Source organism: Stegastes partitus, unplaced genomic scaffold, assembly GCF_000690725.1.
Source record: "Stegastes partitus isolate 25-593 unplaced genomic scaffold, Stegastes_partitus-1.0.2 Scaffold23, whole genome shotgun sequence".
NCBI classification, from domain to species: domain Eukaryota; kingdom Metazoa; phylum Chordata; class Actinopteri; family Pomacentridae; genus Stegastes; species Stegastes partitus.
The window spans coordinates 187,193-210,307 of record NW_007577754.1 but is presented as its reverse complement, the minus strand read 5'-3'; the positions used below and the strand labels follow the sequence as shown (position 1 = coordinate 210,307).

General features: G+C 39.7%; 1 protein-coding gene across 1 annotated transcript; it reads left to right on the top strand.

Moving 5' to 3' along the window:
- Positions 1-6,339: 6,339 nt before the first annotated feature.
- Positions 6,340-22,473, top strand: LOC103367612 (thiamine transporter 1-like). The gene is made up of 6 exons (XM_008295697.1): positions 6,340-6,531; positions 11,439-11,928; positions 12,046-12,192; positions 19,040-19,232; positions 21,797-21,938; positions 22,330-22,473. The coding sequence occupies exons 1-6, from the start codon at positions 6,340-6,342 to the stop codon at positions 22,471-22,473; spliced, it is 1,308 nt and encodes a 435-aa protein (XP_008293919.1).
- Positions 22,474-23,115: the final 642 nt, after the last annotated feature.

The following is a 23,115-nucleotide window of genomic DNA, read 5'->3' as shown; positions in this document are numbered from 1 at the left end:
GTGCAAACAATGAGGAAGATATTTAATCTAAATTTTTAAAAAATACACAAACACTGTGGTGCAGCATACTCTCTTACCTTTCTTGATAGTTCAGACTTGTTTACTGTTGTAGATGTTTCATGGCCTGGGGATCATCCCGTCACTAAAGTCTGGTTGGTAGAGGGCTTCTGTTCCAAAATAACAAATATGGCCTAGAGAGACTCCTTTTGAATGCCAGAAATTTGAGCTACTCCTATCATCCCTGTCACACACACCTGGAGTTATTGTCATTTTGTGCGATGGGGCAGTGAAAACCTTCCTTGTTTCTCCTTTTAAATGTCACAGGGTTGGGTTCACTGCAGACAGCCATAGGTTGGCTTGGCTCAGATGTGAAGTGTTGATCGGAAGCAGCTCCTGCAAGCTGTACAGTGGTTTTGATGTATTGATATTCACTGACATTTGAATTCCACAAGTTTCTCTCTTCTGCTCTTATACGGAAATTCATTGGCCTTTATTCCCGTGACGCTGCAACACAATGCTGCAACATTTCTTGATTTGCTTGACTGCACACATTAAGAGATTAATTTGCTTTATTGACATGCTGGTGTTTCCAGTGGAAACAGGGTAAACCTATTAATGTATGTCATAAGAAAATATTTGAGTTATTCATCAGGGCTGCTAAAGACAGAGCTACACCAGAATTCATGATGAAAGAAATAAAAAATTCTTTTTCATTTTTCATCTGACTGACAGGTATAATGAAAAACAGGAACTTGCCCCTGTGACAAATTGGTTATACTGTATGATTCATATCTTTGCTGGTATTGATCATAGCAATTATATCCAGATGGAAGTGTCCATCATATCATAGATTCAAGTCAGAGTTGAGGGGAGAAGCATGCTTTATTTGTTGTTTCTTTACTTTACTCTTTTTTTTATATTACTGTAAGTAACTACTACATCCTTTGAAATCCCGGATCTTTACAATATTTCTGTGTCAGGAAATGGTACCCCATGGCTGAATGAACAAAATGTCAAGGGGGCTTAGCTGTAAGCCAACAACACAGCTCTTTATATGATTCTGTGGACCAAGTTATATCTTCACCACAAGCATGTCAATAGATCACAGAGGCTGTCAGCTGCAGCTATGATCTACTGACTGTCACTGCTTGTATTGACACTGCTATTAACAATTCCGCTACATGTATTGCTGTAGCTGTATAGAAAATGCTAAAAAGATAATTGAGAACATATGGGGACAAAATATTTAGCAATCAAGCCCACATTCCAAACGGAGCACTCATCATCAAATTAGACAGCATGCGGCAGATGGCCACATGGCAAGGACATCTGGTTTTGAGCTTTTCACTGTTTGTCTGTCCATCAGCGTGTCAATCATGAGCTGCTCTTCTCAGCTTCACAAGTATGTGGCTGAGACTGTCAAAATTGTCAGGAATGTGTCACGAGCACCCTGCATCACTGAGATGAGGAGCGATGCTGCAGGTGGTGTGACGAAGCAAGAGCTCCATCTAGTGTTGGGCTCATTATGGCCAGAATTTAGTGCCTCTTGAGCTGAGATGTGCTTAAAAACTTCAGCTGGATGATTACAGGATGTTTTAACACCCTGTTCTCAATCCTCCCAATAGGATGCACTTAGGGATTTCTGTTGGGGCAGTAAATATTTGAAGGTTTGCCAGTTCAATCCCGTAATTGGAATGGAATGTAACCTTAAATAAGGGCTCACTTTATTATAACAGTCCACTCCTGGTGCTGAACTAACTACATCAGGAGTTATGATATATTTGATGGGACATATGCTGGTGTTTATATATTCTCTCAAATGATAGCAATATGGGAATCATAATTAGATCAGTTTATCACAAAGGAAACAAGCAGGTGCCATTTTTTAGTAAAATCTTTATTTATTTCATATTTATTGTGTTTTTGTTGATACAGCAACAGAATTGGCTTGTCAAAATTAAACACTACTATATGTAAATGTTAAAATAAAAGCCTATAAATGGTTTTGGATTACATTGTTTATGTTAATTGTCTATACCAGAAATTTGCCAGAGCCACCTTATAATGAGGAGCAACTCATTGTCCAATGAAATCAACGACAGCCGTAATAGATGGTAAAAAAAAACAAAAAAAAAAACGGACTTCCACGTCTTATCAACTCGACGCAGTGGGAGTTTTGTTTTGCAAGCGAACTGCTGCACACATATGCTTATCTGAGCCTCACAACCACCTCAATATACACCACAACCACCCCCCCAAACATACGCACACGCTGTTTCAAAGTCAAGCTCCTGACTGCAGCAGCCTCACATGATTTGCCAGCAAAGAAAAAAAAAAAAAGGAGATTGTGGGAAGAAGGGTTTGGTCTGTGAAGCGTTAGGAATCAATGCATCTGGGTTGCCTTTGAACACTCGCTTTTTCAGATGCTGCAATTCAGAAGCGATGAGGAAGAAAGGATAAATAGGTTAATTGAAATATTAAGCGAGGGCATAGACGGGAAATTGAATAACCCGAGTGAAATGTTGTTAAGAACAAAATAAGTAGCGAAAGATTTCCCTTTGACTAAGATGAGATTTTAAAAAGTAATTCTTGTAGAGGACACGTGTTCTTTCTCTGCACTGTGCTGTTGCGATGAGGCTTTTTTGGAAAGATGCACTTGTGAGGCTAACCTCAACGGGGGTCAGCGAGGGCATTTTAGAGCTTACTCAAAAAAAAAGTGTTCATCTTAGTCCACATGCACCCCAAAATCAAATTCCACAGGGTCTATTCTAAAGGTTTCTCTCAGAGTAGGTGCAAGTGACACACAGGAATATGACGCCATTAGCCTTTAGATGTCCTTCACCGTGCTGTGCTCCATTTGGCCCTACTGTGCACAACAGGCAATTTCAGACATTTACCTGCCTTTGCCTCCCACAGTTTGCACTCTGTTCAAGCTATCATAAGACTGTCTAACACTATCTTTAAACATGAAGTTACAGATGGAGAGGAAGGGGAAATGGAAGATAGATACCTTTGATCATCCCCTCAGTCCCAGCACAAGCTGGAGAAAATTACAGAGAAAAAAAAATAAAAAATGAGCCGGCTCCTCAAAAATGGGACTGAGGTCTGTCTGTGTCTGCTGTAAGTTGTTAGGGATAAGACCGCAGGTCAGGGATGATCCACGGCATAATGAGTTCAGAGAGGAAGGATGATGGGTTAAGAATCGGTGGTCTTTGCTCTGTATCTTGCTGCGCTGTTGTGTTAATGCCATCTTTGGTAATTATTTAGGCAGGCAAATTGTACTGCACTCGTGTCAGTGTTACTATAACACCACAACTATGAGACACAGTATCTCTGGCTTTTAGTAAAACCCAACCACAGGCTGCACATGCTGTAAGTGAAGCCAGAGTATTCTGACAACAGGCGAAAGTCTTATTTAGGAAAAATGCTATAATGTTGTTAACAAGTGCAACAGACAGGGACCGCTCTTTTTTCTTAAGTGCCCAGTCTTTTTAACTTTCAAATATGAATTATGAGCTCACACACCAGCTGAGTATGTTGTGCTAAACCGTGTGCATTACATTATATTTGAATTGTCACTCGGTACCTGACTTTTCTGTTTTCTTTGGCATAAATAAAGTTCCATCACAAATTGATAAAAAAAAAAGGCACAAATCGGTGCAAAAAAAATCACCGGAATGCAAGAAATGAAGTGTTGGATGCTCAAGCTTACGCCCACTCTATGGGTCCCCTCACCTCAATATTTAAATGCAACCTACACCCATTCTTTTGACCATCCACCCTGGCCATGTTCCTATGACATTTATCTCTGGCTCTTAACAAGTGTGGTAATCAAGGCTACAATTTACATCAAAATCTAACTAACAGGTCTACTGTATGTAAATTATTGATTTCAGATATTTCAGCGACACAGATATGTAGCATAGTCATGAAAATTGATGGCCATTTGACCTTTTTATTGGTTCTACGGCATGTGCTGATAATCACAGCCCAAAAGAGAACATTACTCTCAAGAACAGCACAAAAGACAATTACAACCTTTCGACCATAATTTCAGTTTGACATTCTAGAGGTCAAATTTTTTCCGATGTTTCCCCCCAGCAGTAGTCACCGAACAGCATATTCTGTAAATGCGATAACATTAAACTAGAAATATATGAATATGAATAATATTTTCTCTGCTGTGACCTTGATGTTGAGAATTAAGTCATGGAGGCAATCTGACAGTTTGAGCTGAGGCAGAGCTTTCTGTTGACACCCCACTGGTGAGTCATAATTCGCTGCTGGATATTTTAAATTACAGACTACAGTAATTCTCATCTCGGGAATGATTGCCTTGCTTATTTCGCTCCCTAAGTATTAAGTATTCACAGCCAAGCTGCCCAGTAGACTCCAAAGCTGACTTTAAAGTTCGGGATTTGTTCTTTGTAACAAGACAAAATGCTGAATGTTAAGATTCTCTGATCAGATTTGGAAAACTGAATTTTGGGTGAGTTTAGACACATGGACAAAACTGTTGGTACCCCTCACTTTATGAAAGAAAAACCCACAACGGTCACAGAAATAGCTTGAATCTGACAAAATTAATAATAAATAAAAATTAAATGAAAACTAACCAATGAAAATCAGACATTGCTTTTGAACTGTGGTTCAACAGAATTATTAAAAAACATAAATAAACTCATGAAACAAGCCTGGACAAAAATAATGGTGCCCCTAGAAAAGACTGAAAATAATGTGACCATAGAGACATCGTCGCACCGTTCGTCATTGTTTGAGCCAAAGTTGACTTCATGGGAGACGACCAAGGAGGACACCATTGTTGAAAACTAATCATAAAAAAGCCAGACTGGAATTTGTCAAACTGCATGTTGACAAGCCACAAAGCTTCTGGGAGGATGTCCTACGGACAGATGAGACAAAACTGGAACTTTTTGGCAAGGCACATCAGCTCTATGTTAACAAATGCAAAAATGAAGCATATCAAGCAAAGAACAGTGTCCCTACTGTGAAACATGGAGGAGACTCTGTTATGTTGTGGGGCTGCTTTGCTGCATCTGGCACAGGGTGTCTTGAATCTGTGCAGGGTACAATGAAATCTCAAGACTATCAAGGTATTCTAGGGAGAAATGTGCTGCCCAGTGTCAGAAAGCTTGGTCTCAGTCGCAGGTCAATGGTCTTGCAACAGGATAATGACCCAAAACAGACATAGCTAAAAACACTCAAGAATGGCTCAGAGGAAAACACTGAACTGTTCTGAAGTGGTCTTCTATGAGCCCTGATCTAAATCCTATTGAACATCTGTGGAAGGAGCTGAAACATGCCGTCTGGAGAAGGCACCGTTCAACCCTGAGACAAGTGGAGCAGTCTGCTCATGAGGAGTGGACCAACATGCCTGCTGAGAGGTGCACAAGTCTCATTGACAGTTACAGAAATGGTTTGATTGCAATGATGACCTCTAAAGGTTGTGCAACAAAATATTAAGTTAAGGGAACTGTCATTTTTGTCCAGGCCTGTTTCATGAGTTTTTTTTTTTTTTAAATAATTCTGTTAAACCCCTGTTCAAAAGTAATGTCTGAGTTTCATTGGTAATTTTTTATAGAATTTTTATTTATTCTTGCTTTTGTCAGATTCAAGTTATTTCTGTGACCATTGTGGGTTTTTCTTTCATTAACCGAGGGGTACCAACAATTTAGTCCACGTGTGTATTTTAGAGTGATTTTGTGGATGTGTCCAGTAGTTTTTAAAAAATATATATATTTAGTGCAAATGAGGAAAAATATATGTAGTTGGACAGCAAAGAAATTGTACTTTATGTTGATTATTGCTTTGATGTTGAAGCCTTGATACCTTGTTTTGGACCCCGTTGGATAATGGTGGCAGAAGTTAAACAGGTGCACAGTATGTACAGACTCTGTAATGATGCACACACACACACACACACACACACACACACACACACACACACAAACTCATACATATTCCTCTGCTTGACTTCCACCCCTTTCCACAATATCTGCAGGAATGAGGGTGTTTTTGTATAAAGACAGAATAGGAGACAGTATTTATTATAACCTGCAGGAGCCCCAGGGGTTCACCAACTCATATTTCATCTTAATGTATCTTCACTCACAGCCTCACATTTTTTCCTGTCTCGCCGTAGCCAGGAAAACTTCAGAGGAGAGCAACAACAATGGCAAAGCAGGTGACTTGGTGTTCACAGTCAGTCTCACCTTGGCCTTATCTGGGGCTTCTATATCTCAACAGATTAAACTGCCCAAATTAGACTGTGCTCTCTCCGGATGCAGCCAGACGTCCCTGGGGAGCAGGAGAGGAACGATGGGCTTCTGCTGGAGCGGAGAGTGTGGCAACAGGCCTTGCTGGGCAGGCCATTATGTGCCCTGGCATGCTGGATGGGTGGGCCCCACTGTGCTGCTCTGCATCTATGGTTTCTGCTCCATGATGAGGCCCATAGAACCCTTTGTGACAGTGTTTCTCACGGGAACTTACAAGAATCTCACCACTGAGCAGGTGAAGTACTGAGCTATGAAATTAAATATGCTACTGCTGTACAGTGATGGAGGACTTAGCTTTTCAGAGGTTTTTTTTTGTTGTTTTTGTTTTTTTTCATATACAGTGTGAAAATAAATAAAAAATAATGGATGTTCAGTTTCAATGAATATTTGAAATTTTCACATATATATCTGATTGCAATCTTAGAACAACAAAACTTATTTAAATGTAAAATGTTTCAAAATTCCAGGACAGAGATTTAAAAATCAAATAAATGTAAAATATATATGTCTCAGTATAGGGCTGCAAAGTGGAGCAAAGTGAGGACACCCGGGATCTTTCTGCGTGGAGTTTGCATGTTCTCCCCGTGCAGCGTGGGTTCTCTCCGGGTTCTCCGGCTTCCTCCCACACGGTCCAAAAACATGTTGAGGTTAATTAGTGATTCTAAATTGTCCGTAGGTGTGAATGTGAGTGTGCTTGGTTGTCTGTCTCTAAGTGTAGCCCTGTGATAGACTGGTTACCTGTCCGGGGTGTCCCCAGCCTTCGCTCTAAGTCAACTGGGCTCCCCGTGACCCTAGTGAGGATTAAGCGGTGTATAGATAATGGAGGATGTTTCAGTGTCATTATAAACTATGATCTTTTTTTATTAGTACACTGATTTTCACATGTGGTGGCTAAGCTTTCAGTTTAACATAATAAACTATCAGTGTAAATCATGCAACGCTGTGTAAAAGATTTTTACATGTAACCTCCATTGTCACAAGTAAAGGCTTTTCTGCTTTTTGTTTTCTTCTTCTTTTGAGCCGTGTGGGAGGAGAGAGAAAAAAAAAACTGAAATCAAAAGCACAACATGGAAGCAAATGTCTAAATTATCATATAATAGTGGCAGAAACGACACTCCATGAACCCAGCAAACTAACATACAATAAATGTGACTGGTTTTTCTACTGCTGGATTTGAACACTGAATAGTTGGCCTAAAAATGGCACTTGGGTCCTGACAGTGGTGCTTAGAGTAAGGTCAGTGTTAAAAGCCTTCATTATACTCCCTTGCAGACACGCGCAGACTGCTGTGGACACTAGTGTTGTTGTTTTTAATACATTATATTGTTGAAGGATTCTATTCACAGTAGGTTGTATCTATGTATGCACTATGGCAAACACACTAGCTCTAATACTGCACTGTTGCCCTTGTAGCATAGTTGTCATTTGGACTCAAATTCTGAGCTGAACTTGGACGTCTGCAGACACTCCAGACTGTCCTGGCCTTGATGATGGCAAAAATTTACCAAACTTTATGGACCCTTGTACACTGGCCTGTTAAGTTTAGAAATAGTGAAACGTTGTGCATCCACAAGTCGACACAGGTCAATAGTGCACATGAAGACACAACCTACTGGACATGTATATAATGGAGTCCTCCAAGTGGACGACAAAAGAAGCATAATAGCAACAATTACTTATCTGTGGTGTTCACAGCTGTCCGTGTGTACATCCACAAGGGAGTATAATCAAGGCTTTAAAATACAAGATCAGAAGTATTAGGATTTATCCACTGGGGACATGGAATATCCCAGGAAATTTTTTTCGGATGTCATGTGTTGAAGGACAAAGAAACAAAACGAAGAATTCTCTGTTTGCTTTTAGGTGTTCTGTTGCTATACATATTTCATTAAAAAAAAAAAAGAAAACTTGTACATTAAGAATGAAGGTACTACTAACATGAATAATGGTGATGAGATGACTTTTAGAACATCTCAGAAAAATGTATTGCATCCTTATCTTTAAGCGCCATTTATTTTTACAACATTAGAAGTAGCATTATCATTTTCAAGTCACTTCTTGAATCAATGACAAATGTATTACATCACTACAAGTGCAACATGGCAAAGTACATTCATTTCTGGTTTACTCGATGCCAACACAATGTACACTGTTTTGCATATCATACTATTGCAGATGAAGTGGAATTAGGACGCAGCTCTTATCTTGGGCCAAGATGACCTAATGATGATGCCGAAGGCGATAATTAGAATCCCTCCTCAGGCAACCGAGAAAATAGAAGTCAAATTTCATAGTAGTTTGAAATGTTGTTAAAATATAGCCTTTTGCTTAATGTAAGCGTTGCCTTACTTTTAGCCAAAGGGCAAATGTGTAAAACACTTGCATCTATTAGATTAGCTGTTTAATAGTCCGATGATGTATAAATCATTTATGTTAGAGGAAGGATCCACATTGTAATATTCATTGCTTCCTTTCATTATTAACCAACATGTTATTGTCTCTTGATACATGAAAGATTCATGCACAACTGCAGCAAAGTGATGTAAGCATGAATTAGACATCAGCAGACCTGTCATGTTTGGCCTACATGACAAAGTTTGGTGCAGACTGAGGGGAACAGCAGAGCCTTTACAGTACCATGCCTCACTGGTGGCATTAAGAAGAAAATGGGGTCCTTCACACCTCTTCAATGACAATCACTTTGTGATGCACGAGGCAGAATGAGATCTGCATTGTTCACACAAATTATAGCAGCTACACTCAAGGTGCACTCATTTGGTGCTCAACCATGTGTGATGCAAATTACCTTTAAAACTTATGGTCCCAAGTGGCTTTTGAGATAATTTAGATAAATACAGCTTGTAAAGAAAGTTCACATGGCGCAAATTGAATTTCCTGTTCAAAACATATAATAACAAAGTGCATTTAATACTAGAGTGACTTTTAGAATTATGTAGTTCAGGGCAGACTATTACCCTGCTTTTCTTTTTAGGTGCATTTAGACAGAACACGATTAGCATTTTTTGTCTTGCTTTTTTATGACTAATCACTGCTGGGGTGTCTTTGTAAGTTTATTCCCTACAAAAATGCAGCATCTCAACTGCACAGACTTTAGTTGTAGCTGTCTCTTAGACGCACAGATTTCCAAAGCTACATTGAAATTTCTCTCTTTTTGTTATTGCTTTCTGGTTTGTCTCATAGTTTTACATTTTTAGTTCATATTCAAACGTGTTCAGCTTCTACAGATGCATCTCGGTTTCAGTGTACTGTTCTATGCCTGCAGCATTACTTTTGTCAACAAAAACTATGACAAAAAATAATTGTTGGCTACCTGTTATTCATGGCCAAAACAAAACTAAGTTTAAATGAAAGTAGTGTTTCAAGACATTATTTATGACAAGATCTTTTAGCATTTTCATCAACAAAATTAATAACATTCAAGATGGACAAATGAACTAATCACAGGAGATTGCAGGTTCTGTGGCATTGCACACTACAGCTCCTGATCATTCTCCTCTGCCCAAAATGTGTCTTGTTCAGTAGATTTATCAGTTTGATCAGTTGTATTGCTCTTCAGTAATAAAACATGTCAGGCGATAATGTGATGGGGTAGTTCTTCAAAGAAACTTTTATGATTTATGATCTAACTCATCTACAAATTACAACAAGAAGCATCAAAAAGCAGCTGTGACTGATTTTGAATATGCAGGCATCAGTGAATTGTTATAAAAAGGTAATCTGACATTAATCTGACACTGCTGAATGTACCACAGGTCATGTGGATTTAACTTTAACGTTACTTTCAGTCAGATATCATTAATGTTGCTGACAGGAGGACTGAGTTCAGGATTAATGATGGACGTTCACTAAAGAAAATAACGTTGGATCATGCCGGAAACCATTTAGCAACTCTTCTCAAGTTAAACCGAGACAGTAAAGAGGACTTTAGTGAACAAGCGAGGGAATCATCTACTGAATGAGCTGCTGCTCTTCAGTGGAGAGAGCATGGAGATAGGTGAGCACCGAGAGCAGTTCAGAGTTCGACATAATAACTTGATTTACTGAGGAGAGTCTGTCTATTGTGTCAGTGCAGAGCAGACTGACACTGACACTGAGCCTTTTCCATTAAACTTGCCATAGACCATAATGGCACCTGTAACCATGGTAACCCACGCAAAGTTGACGACAACTGTGGCCTCAAAGTGCTGCGAAGTAAATGTGAAATGAAAATGAGACTAAACATTACTGTGAAAAACAAATTAGATGATTGTTAGTTTTGGTTGACTGAAGATTAAATGACTCAAATTTTACGAAAACACTTTTTTTTTTTTTTTTTTTTAATAACAAAAAAGACTAAAACTAAATCAGAAACAGGTGCCAAAATTTCAGCTGTATTCTCGACTTTCATTGTAACAAATATTCAGGTATGTGCATACACTGGTGCTCCAAGTCTGTGCTAATTGAAAATGAGCTTGTTATCAATTGATAAGGCAACACAGATGGTGTTTTCCTTTGGCAGCAGTAGATGTTCAGTTTGCATTAAAGTCAGACAAAAACATGTTTTGGATAACATGTGTGTACTGTTTTCTGTACTTCTATTGTGTTGTGGCAGTAATTCTGAGTCCAGAGCAGGAATGGCTCCACCGCGACCAATAAAAACTACATTAATGAATGTAAATACAGCGTATGTACAACAACAAAACTCAAAAGCATGCTTTATTTTTATGAAAACCTTTAATAATACAACTTTAAGCTGAAGCCAAGAACTCAGATATTTCAGAGGACTGCCAACAATGCTACACATTTAGAACACTGACAACTTGCTGCTGCCGTCCACATGCAGATGCAGGTTGTAGGCCAAAGCAGAACACGAAAAAGAACTTAACGACAACAGCTTAAGAACGGTATTTAGCATAAATGGATGTGGATTTCGAGATGAAGCAAGTCTGTTGATTTGCATAATATTCAAATTTATCAAGTTGTGCTTCTTATTCACGCTGCTTCCTTTTCCGCCATGTACATGCAGAAGTAATTTTTCTTTGACAGTGAATAGAAATGAGACTGCATGATGTCTCACAGATACACTCAGCAGATCGGTTTTGAAAAATAATGAGGTCTCCATCTCCCTTCATCCGTATCCAGGTGACTAGACAAGTGATTCCTGTGTGGACTTACTCCAGCCTGGTTCTCCTCGTCCCCGTCCTCCTGGTCACAGACTTCCTCAGATACAAGCCTGTTATCGTCTTGCAGGGCCTCACCTATGTCACGGCATTTCTGCTGATCCTAGTTGGCTCGGGGGTCCGCTCGGCTCAGCTGGCCTTTTTCAGCTACAGCATCGCCATGGCAGCAGATGTGGCCTATTTCTCCTACATTTACAGCGTGGTGCCGCCCAGCTACTATCAGAGGGTCACCGGTTATGTCAGAGCGGCCATATTACTGGGATATGCTGCAGGGGCCTCGCTGGCTCAACTGTTGGTGTCTTTGGATGGGGTGTCCTTGTATTGGTTAGCATTTGTGACCCTCATCTCTGTCTCCATAGCGCTGATGACCTCATTTTTCCTTCCCATGCCTAAGACTGGGTTATTTTCCAATGAAGAATATTCTGCAGACCAGACAAAGTCATGTGTGGATGGTACCAATTCAGAAGCTGACTTTTCCATTTGGGTGAAGAGTGTAGCGGCTGCCAAGCACGTTGGAAGGACGTTCAGAACGCTTACACTGGACTGTAAGAAATGTTATTCTTCTGCAGCTGTGCTCTTTTTCTGCATATGGGCAGCTACAGGGAGGTGCGGCTTCTACCAGGTGACAAGCTATGTCCAGGTCCTCTGGGTACATATACAGCCCAATAACTTCACAGCCTACAACGGAGGTGTGGATGCCATCAGCACGTTGTCAGGTGAACTAAGTTACAACTGCTTTGTTTTTTTTTTCACAGTTTCTTCGCCTTTGCATCCCCCTTCTCCTCTCACCCTTCCTTTCCTCCTGCACTTGCACAAAAGTGTACAGGACATGTTTTTACAGTGTTGTGTGTGGAATGGTCAGAGCCATTTTTTTCAGTTTTACAGAGCTAGGGATGTGTATGAGCACCAACACAGAACAGACAGCTTGCAGGCCATGAGAAGATGCTCACTAAATATATATTTTAAAAAAACAAGTGTATTGGATTAGCATTGCATACAGATCTTTAAATACAGCTTGTGAATTAAGACATAATATCATCAACATAATACAATTTAACTTTCTTCTAGATTAAAAGCCTTAATATTATATGCACAGATAGTGAGTTGTGTCATACATTTGAAATGAGTTTTTATTGTCCAAAGTATTTAAAAATTCAACACAAAAGTTCAAAAGTTGAAAATGGAACATCTGATACTTGATGTTCAATTAAGTGATTTTGGCGACTTGGGAGCAGTGACTAACAGATTGAATAAAAGATTGACATGGCAACTGTCAAATCACCCACTGGTTTGTGCACCATTTTTCTCTTTTGACACTAGACGTAATGAGTGAACGGTGCATGCGGTAGCAACCTGTAAATCACAAGGTAACCACACCCTGAAACATATCCAATTTTCTTATCTATTCAACTGTAAATGGGAGCATAATTTACAAAATAAACATCAAGCTCTATTGAAGCAGATGTCAAACTATGAACTGAGACCATAAACTCTTTAGGAAAATATTTACTGAAGAAATAAATCAGGTGAGAACTTGAAAATTTCTATATAATCAAACTTCTTTTTGCAGCCAGAGGAGTCGCCCCCTGCAGGCTGAAACAATGTATGTTTAAGGTACATCCATGTTTGCTTCACAGTGGAAACAACAGGGTGTGTAGCTGCTAAAATCTCCACTACTTTATGAACTAGTCACTGAATTTGTCTGAGTGCTGTTGGTTTTTTCTGGGCAAGTAGAGTACAATGGGTTTATAATCCAAACTATTTTTTGGCTAAGGCTAAAATTTGCTATGATTAAGCAGTGAGAGTGAACTAAAAACAGGAAACCTACAACAACAACAACAACAGCTGAAGTTACACTATGAGGCCAAGGGTAACTTGAGAATCAGGAGATTTTCTATGAATCACACAATGATTATCGTTGACATTACATGCAGTCATTACTGCATCTTCACATCATCTCAGCAAATTCCCAACAAGGGCATTTACTGTAGACTTACCTGAAAACACTCACATGTATATATCAGACCACAATTCCTAGAATCAGACTGCAGTGAATCACATTACATTTTTTTGTGCAATCCCTTGTGTTTACTGAGAAGAAAGACTGTTTTTTTCCCCCCTGACTTTAGCTTTAAGGCAGGGACTCCTTTTAAGCAACAATACTCTGATAAAACTGCACTTTCTAGGGAAAAACGCTGTCTAAAGGGCAAACTATAGGGACAATGCTCCTTTATTGTCAGTCCACGAGCCACAAGATTCATATCTCACATAAATATGAATATGAAGCAAACACATTAGAGGCCATTATAAGTTTGTCCCCACAAAAAGAAACATCTGCCAGTGCTGACGGCAATAATTGCTGCGAGTTATAGGGAGACAAATCTCCAGAAGGAGACAATGCAACAGACATAAGGTTTGATAAAGACGTTTCACCAGCAGACGTGAGAGCGTAAGTGGTGGAGTAATTATTCGGATGCCGAAAGTAGCAACACTGTGCCATACAACAATAGACACAACCACTGCGCATGCATTTTAAACAGAAGTTGTCCAGGTTCTTGTGAGAAAAGGTCTATACATTTTCAATAAAGCTCTTGGGTGTTATATACATTCCATCCACTCCAAAAATATATATAAACAAAGAAAGAAAACACAATCCTTTCTACTATCAGTATTTCACAACCCCCAAAGCACAGGAGACAATAGAAGCAGCATTAATTAGACTATTTAATTGCCTACGCTCATCCCCATATGGGTATAGCAGCTGCTACCATCCAGCCACTGCACTTTTATTGATTATAGTACTGATACATTTCTGTATTCCCCAGAAACCAAAGGCAATTACTCTGTGTAAACCACATCCAGCTGTATGCCTTTCACTTGTAAATGTTTCCGCCCAACATGCAGTCAAGCTGTAGGGCCTATGTCTGATATTTCCCCAAAGATTCCTGTTGTATTTTTCTCTATTCCACTCTTAGAAAACATCCCTGAGGAAAAAACCTGGTGGAAACCGATAGGGAAAATATGAATATGGATTACCAACATGATAAAATATGGAGCAAAAGCACAACATAATTTACTATTTTCATATTCAGCATATTAATAACTGTATGCCCTGGAGTTTGAAGGCAACATTTTTTTAGTAGCTCATTGGTATTAAGATAAAATGAAAAGTGTGTGCAGAACAAACTGAGTCAGGTTTGTTTTGTATGGAATGATTGTCAAGGAGAAGGTCTTGCCTTGACCCATCTATTTATCTAAGGTCTAAAGAGGTAATTACAAGTCATTTACATATCAAATACCTGTTTTAAGTTAGTGAGTAATATATTCACAACACAGTTTCTGTTATTTCTCTCTCCATGTCAAGGCTTTCCACTGCTGAATATAACTCCATTTACGCACATTGGAATGCAGTGTGATGCAATTCAAATTTTGCTACCCTGCAAACATTGCGCATACAGTATAATGTTATCTAATCAGTGTGAAAAGTCAACACGAGGTCACAGCACTTCCCTCTGTGTGCCACTCATTACAAACTAGTACGTTTTGCAATCTCCATGCAGCTTGTGTTTGGGATTTCACAACAATCACAGAGAATCCAGGGATCTATCAGTGAAACTGATGTGAGTTCAAATAGCGTGGACTTTTAAAAAGCAGGGAAAGCCGAAGGACAGTGCTATAGATCATGGGAAACAGGATCCAGTCAAAAGTGTGATGTTGGTCTGTCGTTGAATCTGTCCAGACCAAATATCTCAACAGCCATCTGATTTATTAGCAAAGAGTTTTGCATAAATATTCCCTGTTCCAAGTGACAGTTTCTCAAGTCCAACAAGTCAAAATGTTAATTACCTGAATATTTGAAAACATGCAATACAGAACTTTTGTTCATAAATGTTTACTTGGTTTGTCAATCATAGGATCACCATATTCCTCAGGTGCTTTCCATTATGCTAACATGTCTCCTTGCTGGAGCTGCAAAATGACAAATTATTCACTACATCATGTCAGTCTTCAGCGATGGCAGTTCTTTATGACGTGCTGCAGAGCTGTATCACGTTAAGTGAAACCAATACACAACGTGGCATTTATACTCGATAAAAGACTTACAATATCCATGTGTTTCTTCTCTCTGACTTCCTCCAGAAGCCTCATCTTTTAGAGGTGTATTTAATCAATTGGAAGATCCTCAATGCACCTGTTCCACACGTCATCAGCCCATTCAATGGCCATTGTTATCACTGAGCATTCCCATACATATGGGCCATTTGAGGGGCTGATAATATGTGAAACAGGGGCTTCATGATGGTGGAGGGGGAAGGATTTCTGGGGTCATGGAAGAAGAGAGGACACAAGGAAGCATAACTGGAACTCTCTCCCACAACATAATCGAGACACCTCAGACCCAGTAATATTCAAATCTAAATTAAAAACTCATCTGTTCTGCTCTGCTTTTCCCACCTAGGCCTAGGCTTTATCTTGATATTCACTGTTTTTTTTGTTTTTTTCTCTGCTTGCTGTATTTCTATATTGTCTGCCTTTGTATTTGTTGCTTATTGTTTATTGCTTTTATTTCTTTTTTGCTTTTATCCTGTGAAGCGTCTTTGAGTTCTTGAAAAGCGCTACACAAATAAAATGAATTATTATTATTATTATTATTATTATTATAAGTTAGCGTAATGAAAAGAACCCATGGTTACTATATCCCACTCCATCTTTGTCGATGCAGTTGCTACCCTCTTTAGTTCTGCAAACCAATCATTGCTGACTGAATGCATCGCTATGGGTGTGCCAGCTCGGGAATGTCACAACAGACATCAAGTCCTATATACTACGAAATCCAGGAAGATTTACCTGGCTATTGCTAGTATTGTATATGTTAAATATCATTATGTCAGCATTGTCATTTGAAGTGTGTTAGCATCCTGCCGTTAGCATTTAGCTCAAACTACTGCCATGTGCAGCCTCACATGATTGTGGACACTTAATCTTGTTAATATGTTTCTCTCGAGTGTGTGACAGTTCGATCACTCAAGCACCCCTTTAATCAAACGTGTGAGACACAGCATTTGTCACCAGACTGCATTGGAAACAAGTAAACAAGAGATCGCAACAGCTATTAAAGAGTAAACAGAGAATAGGTTTTTACCTCCAAATATATGCAAAGTTACAACATGTTTACTGTTCATTTCATTTGTGATTCAAAGCAGATTAATGTCAAATTCTGCTTTGTTGTTTACAGTGATCAGCCACAGTATTAAAACTGCCCAATACTGTACAGGTCCCCCAGGTACTGCTAAGACATTTTGGACCCATCCGACACAGGACCCCTGGGGCGTCCTCTGGTGTCTGGTACTGCGATGTTGACAGCAGATCCTTTGGGTCCTGTGGGTTGAGGGGCGAGGCATCTGTGGTTCAGCTTAGTCATGGTGCATCCTGCTGATGCTTGACCAGATTAGGATCTGGGGAATCTGGAGGCCGGCTCAAACCCTTAGGCTCCTTGTCATTTTGCTCGAGCAGCTCTTGGCCAGTTTTGGTGGTGTGGCAAGGAGAATTGTCCTGCAGGGGGAGGATGTCTGGGAGTACTGCTGTCATGGAGGTGTGGGATTGCTCTACAACAATATTTAGGGTGGTACGTGTCACAGTAACATGAATGCCAGAAGCCAAGATTTCCCAGCAGAACTTTCCAACAAGATAATCAGGGGTATTTACTTCACCAGTCAGTGGATTTAATGTTGGGGTTGTTCGGTATAAGTTCAGTACCTTTCTTCAAAACCACTGCATATAGTAGTGAGACCTGTATGCAGTGAGGTGGAGAGTAATGGTGAGGAGATTGCAGCACCTCTCTTCACAGACCAATTGACACATCATCATACAGACTACATGCATTTTTATCAACTGTAATTATGACCTCCTCCTAACCAAGAGCTGTAATTACCAAACCTGAACCTAACTTATATGACATAAGCACAATCTTTTCCTAACCTTGACCATGCAGTAGTATAACAACATATTCCAGGGAGCCGTTACGTTTTGTCCAAGACATACTTCTCAAAACAAATAGCTTATTATGGCTACCCTGCCTACAGTCAAGTTGTCTTTAAGTTCCCTTTATGCTGTCTGATAGCATGGTTTATATTATAAAATAAATACAGATGTCCAATTAAATTGAGATATCCTCATCAGTTTGGTATTAAACATGAACTCCTGCAGTGTGCGCATACTGTAGACTCCTGCTGTATTATTGATCTCTCTCTATGAAGCTGTACAACCAGCTCCTGCTGACCCCGCTAAGCTTCCAATTGACACTGCTCTGGAAACTGGTCTAATTATTCTGTCTCCATTTGACCCCAGCCTGCAAATCAGAGCCAGGGGGATTGATTAAGTCCATCTTAGATACACTGACTGGCCTGGGCGGTGTTTATGTGGGACTATTAGCACTGATTGACCAAGCATGGACCAGGAATCAAAAGAAACACACAGCCTCTGTTTATATTTCAGTAGATAAAGAGCTCTGAGTGAATGGATCCGTGTCTCCAGGGAATCAGGGAGTCCGTATTTACACTCGCCTCACTGATTGTGACTCAGGTTTAGTTTGTAGTTACCTTTAAGCAATTAGGAGCTAGGTCTGACAAGACTGCCGTAGCCATGAGAAACATGTGGGGGGTTTGTAGCAAACAACTTAAATTAATGGGAGAGGGAGAAAGCAAGGGTCAAAACCAGCGAGAATGTCAGAGGATAAAAGACGGAGACCTAGAACAATCAATGCTTCAAAGATTTAGTGTCTGAAGTCCCCAAATTCACTTCCACCCACAGGGATAAAGGTCTCATAGATGGCCTCATATGTGGTAAAAGAGCTCTGTTGTGTATCAGGGCTGCACTGTGCCACCCTGTGGCTGAAATGAGAAACATCACTTTACCAAATTATTATTACCAGCTCAGACTTCTAGCTGCTGAAGGATTTTATTTTTCTTTGGTCAGGATCAGGAAAAAAAAAGAAATGCACAATGCATTCTATGTAAATCTGACTATGAGACTTTTGTTTCCCATTTCTGTAGATAAATTAATACACACCACATGCATTTATCTGTTGTCTGTTTCCCTAAATACATGTTGTGTCCATTACCAGTGCTGTTTCACATTGCTGATACTTTCCATACCATCTTTGAGCCGGTTTCTGTCAAGATTATTTGGCTCTAAATGTGTTTGATTTCACTTTACAGTCCTAATCCTTGCTGTTTGACCAAAAAAAAAAAAAAAAAAGAATCTGGACATGTAACATGGATGACAGAAAACAGTGGCATTTTTTCAGAACCTTTTGAAATCAGAGCAAAGCCCTAACTAGAGCATGAGTGTGGCCCCTGCACAGACAGACATGCTAGCACATTTCTGTTCATTTTCTTTACTACATGGTGTGTAGTTTTATTTCCTTTCCTTTTGGAAATTCAGGGACAGGGAGATTTTTTTCCCCCCTGTGTTTGCATTAATTTCCCCACAATGGACCTACATTAAAGGAGAAAATCCCTGAGCTGACTGTCCCACTGTAAGAATGATGATGTTCTCGTTTAGGAGCTGCAGCCAGTGTTGCTGTGGGCCACGTGTCTCTGGAGTGGTCTGTGTGGGGAGAGCTGGTCCTGGGGGGCTTCACGGTCCTGATCGCTGGGGCTTTATTCCTGATGGATCTAACTGACAACATCTGGATCAGCTACACATTCTTCTTCCTCTTCAAAACAATTTACATGCCGCTCACCACCATCTGCACGTAAGATTACATTATGGATATGTTGGCTGCCAAATGCTTGCAAATGGAGCCACTGTTTAGTAACGTAAAAAAAAAAATTCAATTAATGTGTATATAGTGAGGACTTGTGCATGAATCTACAATGTAAAAATTATATGATACCACAGCTGTGCATACTCAAAAAAATGGCTCTTGTAGTACATAATAGATCTGTGATAAATTCAGGGTATTTAATGTGTCATAACACAGCTGATTACAGATCTGCTGCACTGATTCTTTGAGCAGGTTGGTCAAGCTTTTTATTTAGATTTTCTTGGATAATTTAGGTTCCAGCTGCACTTATTGCTGTAATTTTTCCACCCAGGAGTTACATCCAGCATTGCCAAAGTTTAAGGAATCATTCTGATTGTTTTACTTTATTTCATCGCTACAGTCAGACACACACCGCCTGCCTTATATTGTGTATGTCGTCCTTGTGTTGCCACAACAGCGCTGACAATGTACAAGGCACCTCTGGGTGCGTCCAGCAGTGACACACACAGTTGATCCTATAGGACCTCTGGGGGGTTTTGAAAGCTGGATAAACACCCTGAACCCTTTGTCGTGTTCCTCGAGTTGATCCTGAGCAGTTTTTGCGGTGTGGCAGGGCTGTTGTTCTGCTGGGGGAGGCTGCTGCCTTTAGGGAGCGCTGTTGGCATGGAGAGGTGTGCTTGCTCTGCAACAACGTTTATTCAGGTTTAGGTGGGTGTTCTGTGCCAAAGTAGCATCCACACAATTGCCAGCACCCAAGGTCTCCCAGCAGAACATCACATCGTAACACAATGTGGTTTACCCGAGGCGGTTTATCAGTGAGTCTTGTCTAAGCTATCTGGAACGAAACAATGGACTTCAGATTAAATCATTTTTAGCTTGAAATTGTTGGTTAGTTGGTTGGTCTGACACTGGAATCCAGACTGAAATATCTCCACAGGTACTGGATGGATTTTAAAAGCATTTATTTTCCTAAAGCAAGAGATTCTAATGGCTTCAATGATCCTTTGATATTCCTCCAGTTTCATTGCAGACTGAACTGAAGCAGCTTTGTGCCATGGTGACCGGGTCAGGGATGTAAAAGAGAAGCTGTTCTTAGTGCTTTACCTGATCAAATAAAGGAAATAAATAAACGACACTGGCAATACCCCATAGATGCCGTTTGAGCTTTTCTTAAAAACACACAAAAGTTATCTTCACATTCAGTGTTAGTCACAAAAACAGGCCGAGTGTGACCTTGAGCTCTGTGTTGAATGCATTCCTTTGCAGTGGATTTTTTAAGGATTAGTATCCTAGTTGCTGCATATTTTTTAATGTTGCCACCTGGAAATGAATGCGATAGTGTGAAACAGATGCTTGCATACATGTAATTGTGCCTGTACATGATATAAACAAAATAGTTACCCAACTTGAGGTCAAACACAGTTGCAGAAGGTACAATTTATTTGTCATTTATTAGTCTGATCAAGAGCTGCAAGGTGGCGCAGTTGGTTAGCACTGTTGTCTTGCAGCAAGACGGTCGAGGTTCGTGTCCTGGTGGGGGCACCGGAATCTAAAAAAATTTGTTCTCACCCAATTTTAGACTCCTCAGTGCAGCATATTTCTTCTTGTACCACTGCTTGAAGAAAGTGTCTTCCAGAAATTGACAGGTTTTTGAGTCTATTTTGAGTCCGTCTGCCACTCAGAAAGGTCCAACTAGTTCATGGCTGATGATAGCAGCATGTACTCCTCCCCCAGCAGCTGCGTGGAGTAGCTCTCCTCTTATCTGTCCATAACAGCTTTGAAAAATCTGTCTTTAGGTACTTTTTGTCCCAGTCTAGCTGTTTCCGTGTGTGGTTTGAACCCTAATGGGAGTCGTGTGCTTAGTCCCTTCTTCCCGTCAACAATACCTCTGAGAGCATACGTGCTTTTGTAGATTCCGGGCAGTTTGTAGTTCTGAAAAATGGAGGCAAACAGTTACATCCAGCTTCAAGCTTAAATCTTTGTAAATCTTTTGTAGTTAATTTGAACCTTTTCCTCTCAGTGTTTTTTTCAGCACTGATCACGTTAACATTATGGCAATTTCAATTATCCTTCAGAGAGTTATTTGCCTTTTTTTTTTCTCTGAATGTCTGTATTTTTGTTCATTAGGCACTCCTCACTTTAGTCAAACTCCTTTCTTAATCAAACAATTACATCAACTGAAAGTGATTCTACCAAGGAAACTCTAAGGTTAATATATAGAGAGATGGAAAAATGTTTGACCAAAATACCCAATAGCTATCCACATGCAACAAGAGCAGGGTAACATTATGATTCTATGAAGTCAAAGCTTCAGTCTGCTTGAACCTCAACCTCACAGAGCTGCTAATGTGACTGTAGACTCTCAGTGTTGGTAGAAATGAGATTGTTTTGACTCTTCTTTTTTTAATCAGTTATTTCTCCTGTTCTACTTTAGCTCTATTCCATATTTAATTGTTCACATAAACCCTTAGTTTAACTAATAATTGAGTTAATGTTTATTGCGCAGAGTGTTGGTGTTTCATTTTAAAGTGCAGAATGAATGTTTGTCCCAGTTTCCAGATAGCCAAGAAGCTGAACAGGAGGCGCTATGCGTTGGTATTTGGTCTAAACAGTTTTGTGGGCACAGTCCTGCAGAGTGTCCTCACTGCCATCGTCATCAACACCAAGTCTGTACAGCTCCCCATCACCTCTCAGGTGCTGCAGCACACACAAACAATATGAAAATCATTTAGGAGATTAGTTGAACTTATTTTGATACTGAAATTGTTATGCTTTAAATCTTACTATACATTTAAATAGAAAATCAAGCAGAATTTCATAGAAAGTTTTCGCCACTAAGGTTATAAAGACCTTCAGAGTAAACAACACATAAATACAAATGAAAAGAAAATAAGCTGACTTTGAATAAATCAATAAAATAAATGGAAGAGTATTGATAACAAAAAAGCCTAAGAACAAAACGATACCTTCAGGGAACAAACAGATGCAGACAGACCACGAGAGACAAAAAAGAAAATGGATGAATGAATTCAATCATGTACAAGTCATCACCCTGAGTGCAAATAATCCTCTCATGTCGTTTCAGTTTCTTATCTACGCCTCGTACTTTGCTGCCATTTCCCTCCTGTTCACAGTCAGAGGTGTGTATAAGGTGCTTCATTTGAAACGTCCCGCTGCAGGCAGCCAGGCGGAGAGAACCAACAGCATGCCAGGAGGTTCACACCTGTGACGGGATTGTGTGACAGGAGAAAATGTAAAGATTTTAATAACTGTCAGCACTGGGATCTATTACTGCAGCAGCAGCAGCAGCAGCAGCAGCAGCAGCAATCAACAGGACCAGAAGTGTTATACCTGGATGTACATCAAGATATTCAATCAGTCAAGGAACACTTAATTAATTTTTCCATCTGTCACCAGCAGGATTAAACTAATTAATTCCACCGACATACTGTGCCGCTAACAGTCCCTCAATATAGCCACTAGAGTGCAGTATATACTCAATATAAACCAAGCAGAGCGCTACATGGCAGCTTTGTGGTGCTTTAGTTTACTAGTGTAACCAGTATGTCAACCTAAGTGCCTGTATATCAGCTATTACAGATTTTGGACTTCCAAAGCTATGAATCTCAAAATCAGTTCATATGAGAATGATGAAATGTTTTATGCTGGGGACTTCCATACATATATATTTTCAAAACAAACCATTCTTGTCTTCATATTTACCAGTAACACAATAGTTTTAGGTTCTCAATAATCACATAATGAATCAAACTGATCAATCAATCGACCATTTATTATGTGATATATGGGTTGGCTTTGCACTGTATTTTTTATGGGTTTTTTTTTTTAAGCACAAGTTTTAAGTGTCACG